The sequence below is a fragment of the Pithys albifrons genome, chromosome 16 (genome assembly GCF_047495875.1).
Source record: "Pithys albifrons albifrons isolate INPA30051 chromosome 16, PitAlb_v1, whole genome shotgun sequence".
Lineage (NCBI taxonomy): Eukaryota > Metazoa > Chordata > Aves > Passeriformes > Thamnophilidae > Pithys > Pithys albifrons.
In genome coordinates this window covers 2195834-2210228 of record NC_092473.1, presented here as the reverse complement: position 1 = coordinate 2210228, position 14395 = coordinate 2195834, and the positions used below count along the sequence as shown (strand labels likewise).

The 14395-nt window shown below is 49.1% G+C and overlaps 1 protein-coding gene across 1 annotated transcript; it reads left to right on the top strand.

Moving 5' to 3' along the window:
- The first annotated feature begins 98 nt into the window (after window positions 1–98).
- LOC139679195 (lysosomal dipeptide transporter MFSD1-like) lies at window positions 99–14047 on the top strand. The gene is made up of 13 exons (XM_071570685.1): window positions 99–310; window positions 439–539; window positions 3326–3453; window positions 3546–3601; window positions 4282–4425; window positions 5050–5208; window positions 8645–8760; window positions 9559–9659; window positions 11085–11196; window positions 11717–11854; window positions 12361–12500; window positions 12668–12779; window positions 13043–14047. The coding sequence occupies exons 1-13, from the start codon at window positions 292–294 to the stop codon at window positions 13154–13156; spliced, it is 1440 nt and encodes a 479-aa protein (XP_071426786.1). The 5' UTR covers window positions 99–291; the 3' UTR covers window positions 13157–14047.
- The last annotated feature ends 348 nt before the right edge of the window (window positions 14048–14395 follow it).

The window sequence follows — 14395 nt, the reverse complement described above, 5'->3', positions numbered from 1 at the left end:
CAATACCAATCCCAGCCCCAGCCCCCGTCCCAGTACCGCCCTCAGGCTCCCGCGCGGGGCGGGCCGTGCCCGGGGCGGGGCTCAGGGCGGAGCTCGGCGCGGGGCCCGGGGCGGGACTCACGGCAGTGCTCCCTGCAGGGCTCACTGCGGGCCGTGCCCGGTGCTCGGGGCTCGCCGCGGGGCTCACGGCAGAGCTCTGCTCAGGGCTCACAGGGGGTCTCACCGCGGGCTCACGGCAGGGCTGAGCCCGGGACTCACCGCGGCTCTCATTGCGGGTCTCACGGCAGGGCCATGGCGGCGGCGGAGCGCGGTGAGCGGCGGGCAGTGGGAGGCGGTGGCGGGTCGGGCCCGGCCCTCAGGCTGGGCTGGGCTGGGGCCCGGCGGGAGGGCCCTGAGGGGCTGCTGAGGGGAGGCTGAGGAGGGTCCGCTCTGCCCCAGCCTCGTACAGGTTCGCCGTGCTGCTCTTCAACTGCCTCCTCACCTTCGGCTCCTACTTCTGCTTCGACATCCCCAGCGTGCTGCAGCAGCAGTTCCAGGGGGTGAGTGCGGCCCGGCCCGGGGGAAGGGGCAGCACCGGCACGGCAGAGGCCGCGGGGGGTTCCGAACCTCTCCCGTGGGAACAGCCCCGCTCAGGGTGTCACCTCCCGGGCGCTGAGGTGATTTGTGTAAAGAAGACTCTCTATCCAGTGATGTTATAGAGAGGGACGTTTATTCCATGCCTGGGTGCAGGGGGGATACTCCTCCAAAAACATGCACACCTGGTCGAGTTAACAACTGGTTTATATGCAAGTAAGTTATACATATTTATTATTTCTTCTTGCATACACATTATTTTCTTAGAGAAGGTAAGGTTATTATAATGAGTTTCAAGAACTGATTCCCATTTTCTCCACCCTGTGTCACTCCTTCCTGTGCCTGCGCTTTTCCTCCTGGGAATTCAGGGCAGGGTCTCTGATGGTCTTTGGGAATGAAGTTAATGGTCTTCCTCCCATAAACTTTTAACCTTTTGATCAAAACTGCTTCAAACTGAATCTGTTGGCAACTCTGACTGGTCTAATTGGCGAATTTCTCCACTTACCCTGTTTTTTTGACTCTGTACTGTAAAAGTTGGTCCCAGGCACTCAGCAATAGGACAAGGGGGCACGATGGGCTCAAGCTCTGCCAGGGGAAACTGAAGTTGGAGATCAGGAAGAAATTCTTTGCAGAGAGAGTGCTCAGGGATTGGAATGGGCTGCCCAGAGAGGGGGTGGATTCCCCATCCCTGGAGGTTTTTCAACTGAGCTTGGCCGTGGCACTGAGTGCCATGATCTGGTAAAGGGACTGGAGTTGGCCCAAGGGTTGGACTTGATGATCTCGGAGGTCTTTTCCAACCCAATCCATTCTATGATTCCATGATTCTCAAATGCCAGAAAATCTTGCTGTTCAGGGCTCACAGTGATGTCCCAGCTCATTGCTGGGATGTCCCCAGAGGTGCTGGTGTGCCAAAGCTGAATTTCTGAACACCTGACAAGCTCTTCCTGGACTCACATGATTGCATTGGTTCTGTGTCTCCTGAGGGATGCTTTGCCTCGCTGTGCTGTCTGCTGGCAGGTCAGTGTGTGCAGCTGGAAATTCACCCTCCTGTTCTTTCCCTGCCTCAGCAGCCAGGGCAGGAATAGCTTGAGCTTTTCTGTAACTTTTTGTTTTATTTAAGTGCAGTCAATCCCTAACATTCAGACAGTGAACTCCAGACTAAACTGGGTGCAGTTTGCCATTGCAAATGTGAGGAAAATTTCTCCCAAAATAGGTCAGTATTTATTTATTCCTTGCTCCTCCACAACCCCTGTAGGTTTGTGGGGGAGAAATCAGTTATTTATTTATGGAATACAGCAAAGGCTGTGCCATGTTTTGTTACCCAGGTAGCTTTGTAGGGTAGTGAAACCAAATCACATTTTTTTGTGTTAATACTGTGCAGAGTTTTTATCTGTTGACACTCTTGTCATGTTTTTTACTCTAGTGAATCCAGCCTCTGTGCCTCACCAGTGGCACTGTGGTAGCTGGAGCAGCTGAGACAAGGGCTTTCAATGAAAGCCTTTGTTCTGGAGAGCTGTTTCTCTGCAGCCTCGGGTGTTTCTGCTGCAGCAGATCCTAGTGGTTGTGAATACAATGGCCATTTAAAACTCGGGTGGTAAAAATCACACTTCTCTTGTGCTTATTCAAGGTGCTAAGTTTGTGCCTGCTGGTGTGAAGGCCCAAAGTCCATCCCAGTGCAGGTGCATTTTCAAGAGCTGGAAGATCCTAGGGGGTGTTTTCCTGATCATACAGTGTTGAGATGTTGCTTTTTAGTAGCAAACCCAACGTTTTTATAACATGCCAGGACCACCAGTTTCTTACTCTACAGCAAATGCTTTAGAGCTGTGAATTAATATGGACTAAGTTTCATATTTACATGCTGCTTAAGGTTTTATAGTATGGAATGAAGAGTTAGATAAAGGCTGAACTATAACCAAGAAACCAAGGGATCAGATCAAGCTGATGGTGCAGGGTCCTGGCTGTTCTTTTGGATGGAAATGTGTGTAAAAGTGCTGAGCCCCTGCTCTTACTGCCACAGGAAGGAAAGGCAAGCTGTGCCATGCCCATGGACAGTCATTTCCCATTTGGCAAGGGATGGCTTTGATACAGGGACCCCTCAAGAAAAAGGATCTTATCCCTTCTCCATAAAATCATAATGGTCTTTACTAATTTCTAATCAGACCTGTACTAAGTTTGTACTTTATATTAATTTTGATTTTAGCTTGTACCTTAGTCTGTCAGTGATCTTAACCATGCAGAGCTTTAGACAAAAAGGAATTTAACCCTGTAGCTGTAAGATGAACTTTAAAAAAAAACCAAAACCTTTAGATTAGATGCTAAACTGTAAGAAATAAATCAGAAAACCTGTGTAGGTTGAGGCTTGAAGCTGTAACATTGTTTAGTTAAAAGGAAATATCGAGCCGCAGAGATAAGAGCAGCCCATTAGAGCTGTTAAAAGTCACCCAAAATACACTGCCTGACTTTGGGGAGGGTTATCAGCTGTAACTAAGTATATAAACCTGGAAACACAAAAGTCTCCTTGAACATCTTTGGTGGAATATCCCCCATGTTCCCAGCGCTGAATGAAAGGAAGAATTTTGTCCTATTCTGTTGTATTTGATTGTTTCCTAACTCAGCTTTTTGGGAGAAGACACAAGTCCCTAATGGCTGGTTATGGAAGTGGGAACTGAACAGAAGAAACAGAAATCTAGAAGGGAAGAACTTCATTTTAAAAGGCAGGTGTGGGGTTTTGTCTGTGTTGTGCCTTGTACAGAACCTGACCTGCCCCAATGGAACCCACCCCAACGGCACTGGACACAACGGCACTGGGCTGGAGTGTGTGGAGGGCCTGGGCATGACCCCGGCCCAGTACAACCTGCTCTACGCCATCTACGCCTGGACGTGAGTCCCTGCCCTGGGGCTGGGGCTGGGGAGGGGGTTGGTTGTTGCTTCCAAGCAGCAGGACACACATTTCTGTTCTGGTTTTCTCCTAGAAATGCAGTAGTGGTTATTCTGGCTGGATTCCTGATCGATAAACTGGGAAATCGCTGTAAGTTCTGAGGTTCCATTAATTTATTCTTGTCCTGAAGTGGGATTGCAGTGCAGAGGGATGATCAAAGGTGCCCCTGCAGTACCATCAGGGTGTGGGGATGGGATGATTGTGGGAGCAGCAATGTAAAGCAATGGACACATTTTCATCCTTTGAATTGACACAGCAGGGCAGTAAACACGCCTTTCCCTGACACACACATGACAGGGACTGGTGTTACCTGGGTTTGATGGGACACACTGATAAAGCAGAGTTCTGTTTCCTGCTCTGGCATTTGTTCTGGTGTGTGCCCTAAGCTCAGACCCAGCAATCCCAGCAAATCAGTCCTGCTGTCTCTGTATCCTGAAGGTAAACATCTTAAAAAGGAGAGGGGCACAGAGATGTCCTCTAGGCCATAGTCTGGAATGGAGCTCAGGACAGGGAGAGTTCAGAGTCCTCTGTCTGAGTTACTCTGCCTCCCTAACCTCCCACCTTGATAATACCATTATTTTGAGGATTCCCAGGTCATTTTGTAAAAAGGCCAGTCTTTACAAAACTGAAAACTGAGAGCAAACAGATGGAAGCCCACAGGTTTAATGCTGTGTTTTGAGGTTTTTCTTTTGTTTCTTGAGACAGAATGCATTTGTTGTGATCTTGGCATGTCTGTTGAGGTTTGTGTATTTTTTTCTGTTTCTCCCTAGTTGGTGTCTTTGTTTTCTCTCTTCTCACTGTGCTGGGATCATCTCTCTTTGCCCTGGGCTCACACTTCAAGGGCTCACCATACCTCCTCCCAATGATGCTAACAGGAAGACTGCTCTTTGGCTCTGGGAATGGGTCACTTACCAGTAAGAAATTCACATTTACTCATTTTCATATTTGCATCTCACCAAAGGGTCATGACACATTTTTATTTTGCTTCCATGTGCCAGCAGTGAGCTCCACCTGCCCTGCACAAGGGGCCTGTGCTGCTGGCAGAGCACTGCTCCTTGAATGGCTGCATGGATTCATTGTGTGCCAAAACCTGAGATCAGCTCAGTTGGTTCAAACTTGGCTGTAATAATGCCAAGGCCATGGGTTCAATCCCCTGTGTGGGCCCTTGACTTAAGAGTTGGACTCGATGGTCCTTGTGGGTCCCTCCCAGCTCAGAACAGTCTGTGATTCTGTGAAAATGTTTAAAGTCTGCCCCTCTAACAACTTTGGCCTTCTCCAGGTTGGGGACTGGCCTGTGATTTCCCTGCCTTGGGGTTATTTTTGCTTGCTTTATGTGAGGGGTAAGTTCACCTCCCAAGCCCCAGCATGATTCAGTACATTTTAAAATGCACTGTGAGGCTGGCACGTGCTGCTCCCCTTGGGATGAGCACAGGTCCCTTCCCACAGCCTGAGGTCTCCAGCCTGACAGAGCTCTTGCTTCTGTGCCCTGCTCTTGGCCAGGCCTGTCTGTTTAGGAGAGGATTTTTCTCTTCTCCAAGTTGTGCAGAATCGTATCACAGCCTTCTGGTTCAAGGGGAAGGAGCTGGCACTGGCATTTGGACTGACTCTCTCTTTCTCCCGTCTGGGGAGTGTCCTCAACTTCTTCTTCACCCAGCAGTTTGAGGCCAAGTTTGGAATGCAGTGGACACTTTGGGGAGGTGAGTTTGGTGCTTTTGGGCAGTTGTTTCTGAGACTCCAGACAGCTTGTTTTGTCCAGTTAATAAAAGACCCTGAAAGAGGTGGTGAGGTTAGCAGGAAGAGGCGTGTGAAATTCCAGGTTTTCCTGTTGCTTTCTGTGTGCAATCAGCAGTGTTTGCTGCACTGATGCCAGAGAACTCTCCAATGCTCTAGTCAGCCCAACAGTTTTGTGTTCCTGACATATTTTAACATCTGCAGTCACAGGTAATCAGTACTTAATGTAGATTTACTCCCATGGAATAGAAGCTTCAGAGTTTCTACTCTAATTTCTATTCCATGGGAGTAAATCTACATTAAGCAGGAGGAATCAAATGTGTCTGTTATTTCTGTCCTTGGGCAGCAGAACGTGCTGGTTCTGCAGCAGAGTCTCTGCTGGTCCCAGTGGAAAATGCCTTGCCCATGGCTGATCAAAACCCCATGTTAAAATTCCTGTGAGAAGCAGAACCTGAATTACACATTTCTTAGTGTGTATCTGCTCTAGAACTTGTATCTTTAGAAGATTTGAGTTTCCGTCCTGTTCTTGGTGCAGTGAGATGGGATCTGTCTCTTGTGGAAGGGATGATCTTTTCCTGTCTCAGTTTTAAAAAACTCAAGATGTCTATCAAGGAAAGTAAGGAATTCTGCTGGACTGGGAAGGGGCCTCCCGCTCCTCGAGCCACCACAACCTCTGAAATTAAAAGACTTTCAGCAGAAAATGTAGAAAAGAAGATAACAGTTCTTTACTACAAATACATAGAACAAAAGAGGGGGAAAAACCCAAAACAGAACAAGCAACAACACCATAACCAAAACCTGCAAGTGGGATTCACCCCATGGCACAGAGGGGCTGCAGGCAATGGAGGTCACCCCATGGCACAGAGGGGCTGCAGGCAATGGGGGTCACCCCATGGCACAGAGGGGCTGCAGGTAATGGGGGTCACCCCATGGCACAGAGGGGCTGCAGGTAATGGGGGTCACCCCATGGCACAGAGGGGCTGCAGGCAATGGGGGTCACCCCATGGCACAGAGGGGCTGCCCCTGGCTCTGGGGCTGCAGGAATGGGGTCACCCCATGGCACAGAGGGGCTCTCCCTGGCTCTGGGCCTGGGGCAATGGGGGTCACCCCATGGCACAAAGGCCCTAACGAGGGGGTGACTGGAGCCTCCCTCACCAGTGCTGGGTGTGTGGGGTCAGGGCCAGGCCGGGACCCTCCCAGAGCCGCGTTGAGCCCCACAGAGCTGCAGCTGGACACCAAACCCATGGGACCAGAGGAGAGGGGAAACAGCCCCAAACAAATGAATGTGGGGCCCTCCCCACACCACTCCCCAGACAGGGAAAAAGCGAAGTGAGCAGCAAAACCAAAAAACTTCCCTTACAAATTCTTTCCCAAGCCTTTAGGTTGGTATTTAAGGGCTATCAGCTCCCCTTTGGTTTAGCTTGGTCTCAGGCTATCCCCTCAGGGCCCGCCTACAGAAACAGCCCCTCCCTTCCCCCTTCCACGGTCGTGATGAGCAACATTCAAGCCAGAAGTGGTTTTTAGCACCCACAACAGGTCCACAGGAGGGTTAAGGGGCACACGGGTACTCTGGTGTGCTGGAGTGGTGATGTGAGGGAGACCTGCTTCGGGGCCTCCTTTGTGTACAAACACTCCGTGATTATAACAAAGTGTTGTTTCCCAAACCAGGAAGCTGTATGGGCCATTGGCCACGGAAAAGAGGATGCACGTGGGTGATAAATCTCTTGCAGAAACTGAATCCCGTTGCTCTCCTCTGATTCCAGCTCTCAGAGAAAAACCTGTGGTGGGCATGGGCTGTCACATCCCACCTGACATTTAGCTTTGTGTTTAGGCAGCATTTGCAAGCACAGCACAGTGACTCCTGCAGCCAGTTTGGCTCTTGGGAAAACAAACCAGGTACAAAACTCTTCCTGAGAAGGTGTCGCAGGTTTGGCCTGGCTGTTGCCAACCTTGGACTGGCTCCTCTTCCCCCTCCCAGAACCTTCCCAGCAAAGGAAAGGGAAAAAAAACCTGAAAAGAAACGCACTTTAAAGAAACTGAACTGAATAAAAAGAATAAATTATATTTACTAACATTTACAAACCACACTGTATACACAATACATAGGATCCCACCCCCCAGGGGAGAGGGGAAGGGAGAAAAGGGGATTGATTAGCTGGAAAATAGGGAAGACACCAACCCAACCCAAAGAAACCGAATGAATCAAAACAAACACAATTAAAAACTTCAAGGAAAGGGAACAAGAATGAAACAGTCTTACCCAGGACAGGAGAAACACCAGGGACCGGAGGGACCAGACCTCCACCACCTCCCTCCAGCTCTTCAGCCAAGGAAGGGAAGGAAGAACCAAACCACTCCCCCACTGCTACGTGGAAGACACCTGTGGAATACTTGTAACTTCCTTAGATACAATGGTTACTGAGGAAGCCATGGGTCAAACCATTACAGAAGGGTGTCTGCCCATTCCAAACTTGTGACATACCCAGCATATCTGGAGCCTGGAGCTGCCTGTGCCCACGGGTCAGAGCTCTGTGGTCACTGCAGCAGGGCACACAGTGAGGAGGTACAGCCTGTGATGCCTCCCCTGCTCCAGGGACCAGGGAAGTGTCCCAGTGTCTGCCTTGGGTGTGTGGCACAGGCCTGCTGTGGGTCAGGAGCATTCAGGCCAGCTCAGCACTGCCTTACAGACATGGGAGGCTTCACCCTGTGAGAAACACAGTCTCAACCTCTTAGGTTTTTAATTAAAATTTATTATATGATAAAAGCAATTTCAGCATGCTGGGTATGATGGACACAGCATTGCCCACCATGGCACACCAAACAGTGTAATTCTAACATTTATTTAGTCTCTACATACATATTCATTCAACTCATGCAAAAACATTCTAAGTACATTGTTAAGCAGTTTAACATACACTACTATAGCTAAGTTACTTTTACAACCCCAGTGATAACCCCACCATAAATTCTGTTCCTCTTAGATTTGGGAAAGTTTAACTCTTCAACCTTCCTGTTACAATTCATGTGGTCCTTGACAAAGTTATAGGAGATAAAGTGATTTAACACTATCCTGTTTATCTCTCCATGTGGGTGTAAGTTGGAATTTTTGTTTAATTGGCTGACCATATGTTTTTTCTCATGTCACTATAAGGGCCCCAATAACCCATTCGTTTTTACCTACAGGAATCACACTTCTACTTCTCAACCCTCACTGCCTTGGGCAGTGCTGCAGCCACGAGAGCTCGGGGGCTGTGACAGGCTGGGGCAAGGGGCAGGGTCCTATTCTAGATGTTAAGCCAGGAGTAGGAATCATGGAGAATTCAGCCTTTTACATGCAGTGGGTTTTATCTTTTAGCCCTCTCTGTTGCTGAGGAATTTCTAACACTTCTTTTTTTTTCTCAGGGAGCCTGCTCTGTGTGCTGGGGTTTGTTTCAGCCCTCACAGTCAGTGTGCTGGATAAAGTGGGCATGAAGCAGCTGGGCTTGGATGGCATTATCCAGCAAGAATCCAAGAAAGTGGTACGTGGCGCTTTTCCCCCTCCATGCTGGAAATGCCGGGTGCAGGAGCACCGCCTTTGGGGTGCAGGGGAGGCTGCGGCAGCAGGAGCCGGTGCTGGCCAGGAGAGGGCATTGCCCGCCCGCGGTTCGGTCCCGCAGAGCCTCCAGCCAGGCGGGGTTCCCTGCCTGGAGCCTCCCAGAGAGCCCTTGGAACAGCAGCAGCTTTCTGACCTCCTGACTGTAGGTGGCTCAGAGAAGGATTTTGTGCACGAAATTAGCTGGGAGCCACCCTCTGAACTGCTTTCCTGTGATTGCAAACAACTAATAGTACTGAACCATCTCTTGCCAGCTATTCTATTCCTCCTTGCATTCTCCTGTCTAGGAACAATCATTACAGGCAGTAGTCTGCAGTTTTTATGGCACTTTAATCTCTTAGATGGCTTCATTCTCATGCTGGTACTCTTACTGGTTTCTGTAGCTCAGTGTTGTGACTCATGTTTATACTGTACCTTTCTGCTGTGCTTCACTTAAGGATTTGCAGTGGACTCTTAAGAGCTTGCTAGAAAGTGTCTTGCAGCCAGAACCTTTATAACAATAAGAAGAAATCTTTTTGTTTCTTTACTGAATAGAGTTAAAGAAGGAATGTGTTAGAGTCAGCACATACCAAATTTCACTTAGAGGTGCATGAGCTGCCTTGCAGTTCCCTTTTATCTGCTGTTTCTTCTGAAATTCTTGTGCCCTTCAGTGGCTTGCAGAGAGTGATGGTGGTGTGGAGCTGGGCTGTTTCCTGGTGACTGAGGGCATGTCTTGTCTTTGCAGCGGATTCAGGACATCCGGCGCCTTCCCCTTCGCTACTGGCTGCTGGTCCTCACCATCATGTTCTTCTACAACGGAGTGTTCCCCTTCGTGGCAGATGCCAGGTACTGTCCCATGGCCCACCCACTGACAGCAGGCTGCAGAGCCTGCAGGCCTCGGCTTGGGCTGCCTGGGAAACACAGGGCTAACAGTCTTTGTTCCACCACTCATGAAACACAGAAACGTGTCTTTAACACCTAGTAAAGGTTTCAGGGTTCTTTTGACCTTTCATGCCCTTCAAGGAGGAGAGAGGCTTCTGCAAGAAAGCGAAAATACCTTTGAGGGAAATGATTCATCCAATATTTATAGCTTGGAACCTGCCAGAGGAGGAGCAGAAGGATTTGGGAGAAGGGGAAGAAATACTTTATTCAAAAAATAGCCAGTAGACGTTTCACCTTTGTGGCAGCCCAGCCAGGTGGGTGTGCTGAGCTGGGCAGGGGATCAGCCCCACAGGCTGGGGCAGCCCTGCAGCTGCTGCTTCTGTCTGCTGTGTGTGGAACACAGCTGGCCTTGCCCAGCCTGGGCCTGTAGTGAGGAAGCCTTTGTATCCCGGTGAAGGTTTCACACTTCCCTTCTCATGCCTTCCTGTGCTTAAAGCAAAGCAGTGACCTGCCTGACTACATTGAGACTCCTGCTTCTGTCCTGGGGCTCTGCCACATACTTGTCATTTTGCTGCTTTGTTCCCATTTGTGGGTGATGCTGCTTCTGTCACACAATCAGGATGAACTTTTATATTAGCAAAGGCCTGCAGTTGAAAAAGAAAAAAATACTTTGGTAGTATTTAATTAGTGATGTGAAATCAGGAGGGAAGAAATGTCATCAGGATGACATCTGATGGGAGTGGCCATGCACGTAGCCAAACCAGGCTTAAGTAGATCTCTAAATAAACCTCTGTGGATGCTGTTATTGTGACCAGATAACTAAATTCTGTAAAGAATTTGAGGAAGTTTAATGCAATTTCTGCATGTCCTTAACAAAGCTGAAAGGCTGGCTTTGACAGTGGGTGATTTCTGTAACCAGTCTCCTTAAAGGAATCCCCAGGGGGTGATTCCTAGTACTTCTCAAATACAGGTGTTCAATTTAAATGCTGATCTTTGCTGCTGGATAATTTTTAAACAGTTGTCCTGCCCCTCAGCATTCTCCCCCTCGTGCTGGTCTTTCTGCCTCTTTGCAGAGGATGTGGAAACTTCACCCCTGTGTTTTGGACAGGTGATGGCACCTCCTTGCTGTGAGCTGTGCTGATGGAAGGGAACAAATGCCCCACTTCAAGCTGCAGTTTCACTCTGCACTTGCAGAAATATCTCAAAAGTGGCTGTTTAAAAAGCAAATAAACCACCAAAGGCTTAGCACTACAAACAGACAGAATCAAGCTTGTTTACAGGTCTTCTCATTCAAACCCTTTCCTGTCCATATGTTTGTGCTCTGCTTTACTTTCTGTCAAAATAACCAGATCAAGAACAGTTTTTTCCCCCCCTTCATTTTATTTTTAGCAAGTTTATCCAGGATAAATACTCTGGGTACAGCCAGCAGGCAGCAGCCTACATTGCTGGGGCAGTGTACGACAGCTCCCTCGTGCTCTCCGCAGCAGTCGGCATATTAATTGTGAGTACCAATTAATGCAGTGCTTCCTGATAATTCCTGATGTTTTGAAATGCCCATTACAGCCCCCTCAACCAGAATTCCACCTCTTGGGGCTGAGCAAGCAGTCCTTATATCCTTGTAAACCTGCAGGTTACACTTGAGTCTGACTTGAATTACAAGATGTAACATTAACCTGTTTTTCCCTCTGTCCTGCAATTGTGCTGTGGTAGCACCAACCCATGTTTTGGGAAGTCTGAGACTGGAACAGAATCAGGTTGGGATAATCTTCCTTTCCTCATTTCCATAATTGTCACGGTATAATGGTGTGTTTTCCCTGCCCCTTTGTCAGGGGTTTCACGTGAGTACTGGACACTATTCTGACACAAGAGGAAGTAGGAAGAGCTGATCTGCTGCGTTACCAACAGCCAGGAAATTCCATGTCCCTGCCACTCCTGCCAGCCCACCATGTACAGCCCCTCACCTCCCTGCCCCATAGGAAGCAGCACCCCTGTAAGAGCCCTGCTGTCTGTTCTGCCACCAGGACTATGTTGGCCTGAGAGGTGTGTTTGCTGTTGGCTGTGCCGTGCTGACTCTGCCCGTCTTCGCTCTCCTGGCCTTCACCTTTGTGCCTCCTCTGGTCTGCACCATCTGGCTGGGGATCACCTACTCCTTTGCTGCCGTGAGTTCCCAGCCCTGCTGGTGTGCAGTGAGTCTTGTGGCTACACTGCTACACCTGGGTGGCAAATTACTGCTGCCCTGGTGTCCTGCTGAACAGGTTTAGCAGACACAGGTCATTGGCTCCCCAAGCCTGAAGACTTTGGTTAGTAACAAATAACCTCAAAGAATTAACATGGAGCAGGACACAGAGGGAGGAAACACTCAGCACAGTGTGAGGCATTGATTTACTTAGTGCTTTTTTCCCTTGAATGTAACACCTGAATCTCCTTTGAGTCTAAACCACCAGGTCTGACTCCCCTTCTGAAATCCAGTCAGGTTATTCCAGTTTCAGGTAACCTGTGTTGTCTGTGCTGTCTCAAGCTGCTTGGAAAGAAGGGGAACAGTCTAGAACCAGCCAACAGGCTGGAGGGGCAAACACCAGATTTTTTGAGGAGAAAGTATAAATGTTTATTTAATTGGAATAATTCCTTTTTGAAGCCATGTCTGTCATTCTCATTGCTCCCCCAGGCCAGTATGTGGCCATCCATACCCCTTGTGGTCCCCCAAGCGACTCTGGGGACAGCGATGGGGCTGGCAACTTCTGTGCAGATGGTTGGAGTCGGCCTCTCAAATCTGGTTGTTGGACACATCCTGGGAACAAAGTCCAGGTGAGAATGCTTTGTCTCTTCTTCTCCAAGCAGAGAAATCACCAGTGCTTTAGTGGAGCAGTGTGAGCAGGAATCGGGGGATTTGCAGCCTGATGCTGCAGGGAACTGGAGCGGTGCCTTAAGTACCTTCAAGTGACTGGTTGTTCGCTCCTCTTTTGGCTTTCTAGTGAACTAAAGATCCCCCTGTGGCGCTGGCAACAGATGATGATCTTTATGTTGGCAAACACTGTCGCATGCATCCTTGCCTCCATCAGCCTCAATGTTGTGGACCAGAAACAGGTGAGTGTGGTAGAAGGTGAAGAACAGCTGTGCATCACCGAGTTGTTTTTCTGATGCAACATTTGTTGGGTGTGTGAGTAAAAGGGAACTGCATAAAGGGAGAACCCTCTGCTAAGCACTGACACTGCATTGCAGCCTTGCAATCAAGCCACTGGTGGCTGTGTTGTTTGCAAGACAGGGCGAGGGCCAGGACTCACCTGTGGCAATGTATGTGTACAGGAAACAGTGTCCTTTTATCACCAATTGCTGCTTTGAATTTCCAGGATGGGACGCTGAACAGAACCAGAAAGGGAGCACCTGTGGGTAAGGACAGAGAGCCCACAGATACAGCACAGCTCCTGGATGATGAAACAGGACCCGAAGGCTCTGCCAGCTGAACCTGGGCAGGGAGAGAACGATGGCACTGCCAGACACAGCACTGATCACTTCTGCCTGACAGCAGGTGTTAGCCTGGGTACTTTACACATCTTTGGAGGGAATTGTCTACAGAAAGGGAACGTTTCCACTTTCTTATGCCTGGCACACAGGGGGAAGGGCTCTGCTCTGTGGTTCTTGGGCATTCTGCAACACCCACCCTCCTGCATGGGGCACTTCAGGGACTGCAGTCAGGGGAGCTCACCCAGCTAACTCTGTTCATGAGCCATGAGACAGCCTGAAACCTGCAGCCCAACTGCCTGCAGAGCTGTGCCTGCCTGCTCTGCCCCAGGAATCCTGCACAGCAGCCCTTGCCAACACACACAGGGGCAGGCCTGCTGTTTTCCTCACTGCTCTGCATTACCCCCTTTCACAAATCACATGCCCATGCAAGTGACACCATCATTACTCTTTAGGCAGGAGCCTGAATTAATCAAATTGATGACCTCTGGCACTCAAGCCTGGCTTAACTGCTTATTACTTTACTACAAATGCTTCTGTAAGCTGTGCCTATTCATTGCCCTTCAAAAGCATAAAAGGTTTGGATCTGGAGTTCTGTCCTTTACACCACGGTGCTCTTTCTCACAAGGCTGGAGGCTTATTTCACTCAGCCAACTGCACTTTGCTCTATGCAAACACTCACAGTGTTTACAAAAGGACAAAGGAGGCTTTAAGAATGAAGTAAACTGTAACACAGCCAAGTGTGAGAAATGCTGAAGTGAATGACATGTAAATTACTACAAATCCTTAAGAGAAAGAGCAGCTGTGCTCAAGTTGCCTTTAATATAAACAATAGTAGATTGGAAGCAATTTAGGTACCGGCAGCATCCAGTAAAGTCACATTTTAGGACAAATCTACTCATCAAATCAAAGCTTTGTTAAACTGATTTACTGAAGAGGATGAGCTCAGAGAGCAAGGTCTTCAAGTTTTAAGTTATGCTGTGAATTCATTTCAGACCCCAGTTAAAGGATTTCCCTCTTGGACCCTGGTGCAGCAGAAGTTTATGGGGTGGGCCAGAAGTCACAGGCTCTTCTTGTTTGGTGGTGACCTCCCAAGATCAGAGTCCCACCCCCCAGCTCAGGCAGGGGCAGCCCCGGCAGGTTGTCCAGGACCTGCATCTGCTCCAGGTTTGAGCATCTCCACAGATGGAGACTCTGCAGCCCCTCTGAGCTGCCTGTCCCTTTCAGGAAAAGGTGGATCC

Bases quoted from the DNA above. Each gene is read 5' to 3' on its own strand.
- LOC139679195 (XM_071570685.1), top strand. The intron at 3,454-3,545 runs GTGAGTCCCTGC...GTTTTCTCCTAG, and splicing joins TACGCCATCTACGCCTGGAC to AAATGCAGTAGTGGTTATTC. The intron at 4,426-5,049 runs GTAAGAAATTCA...CTCTTCTCCAAG, and splicing joins TGGGAATGGGTCACTTACCA to TTGTGCAGAATCGTATCACA.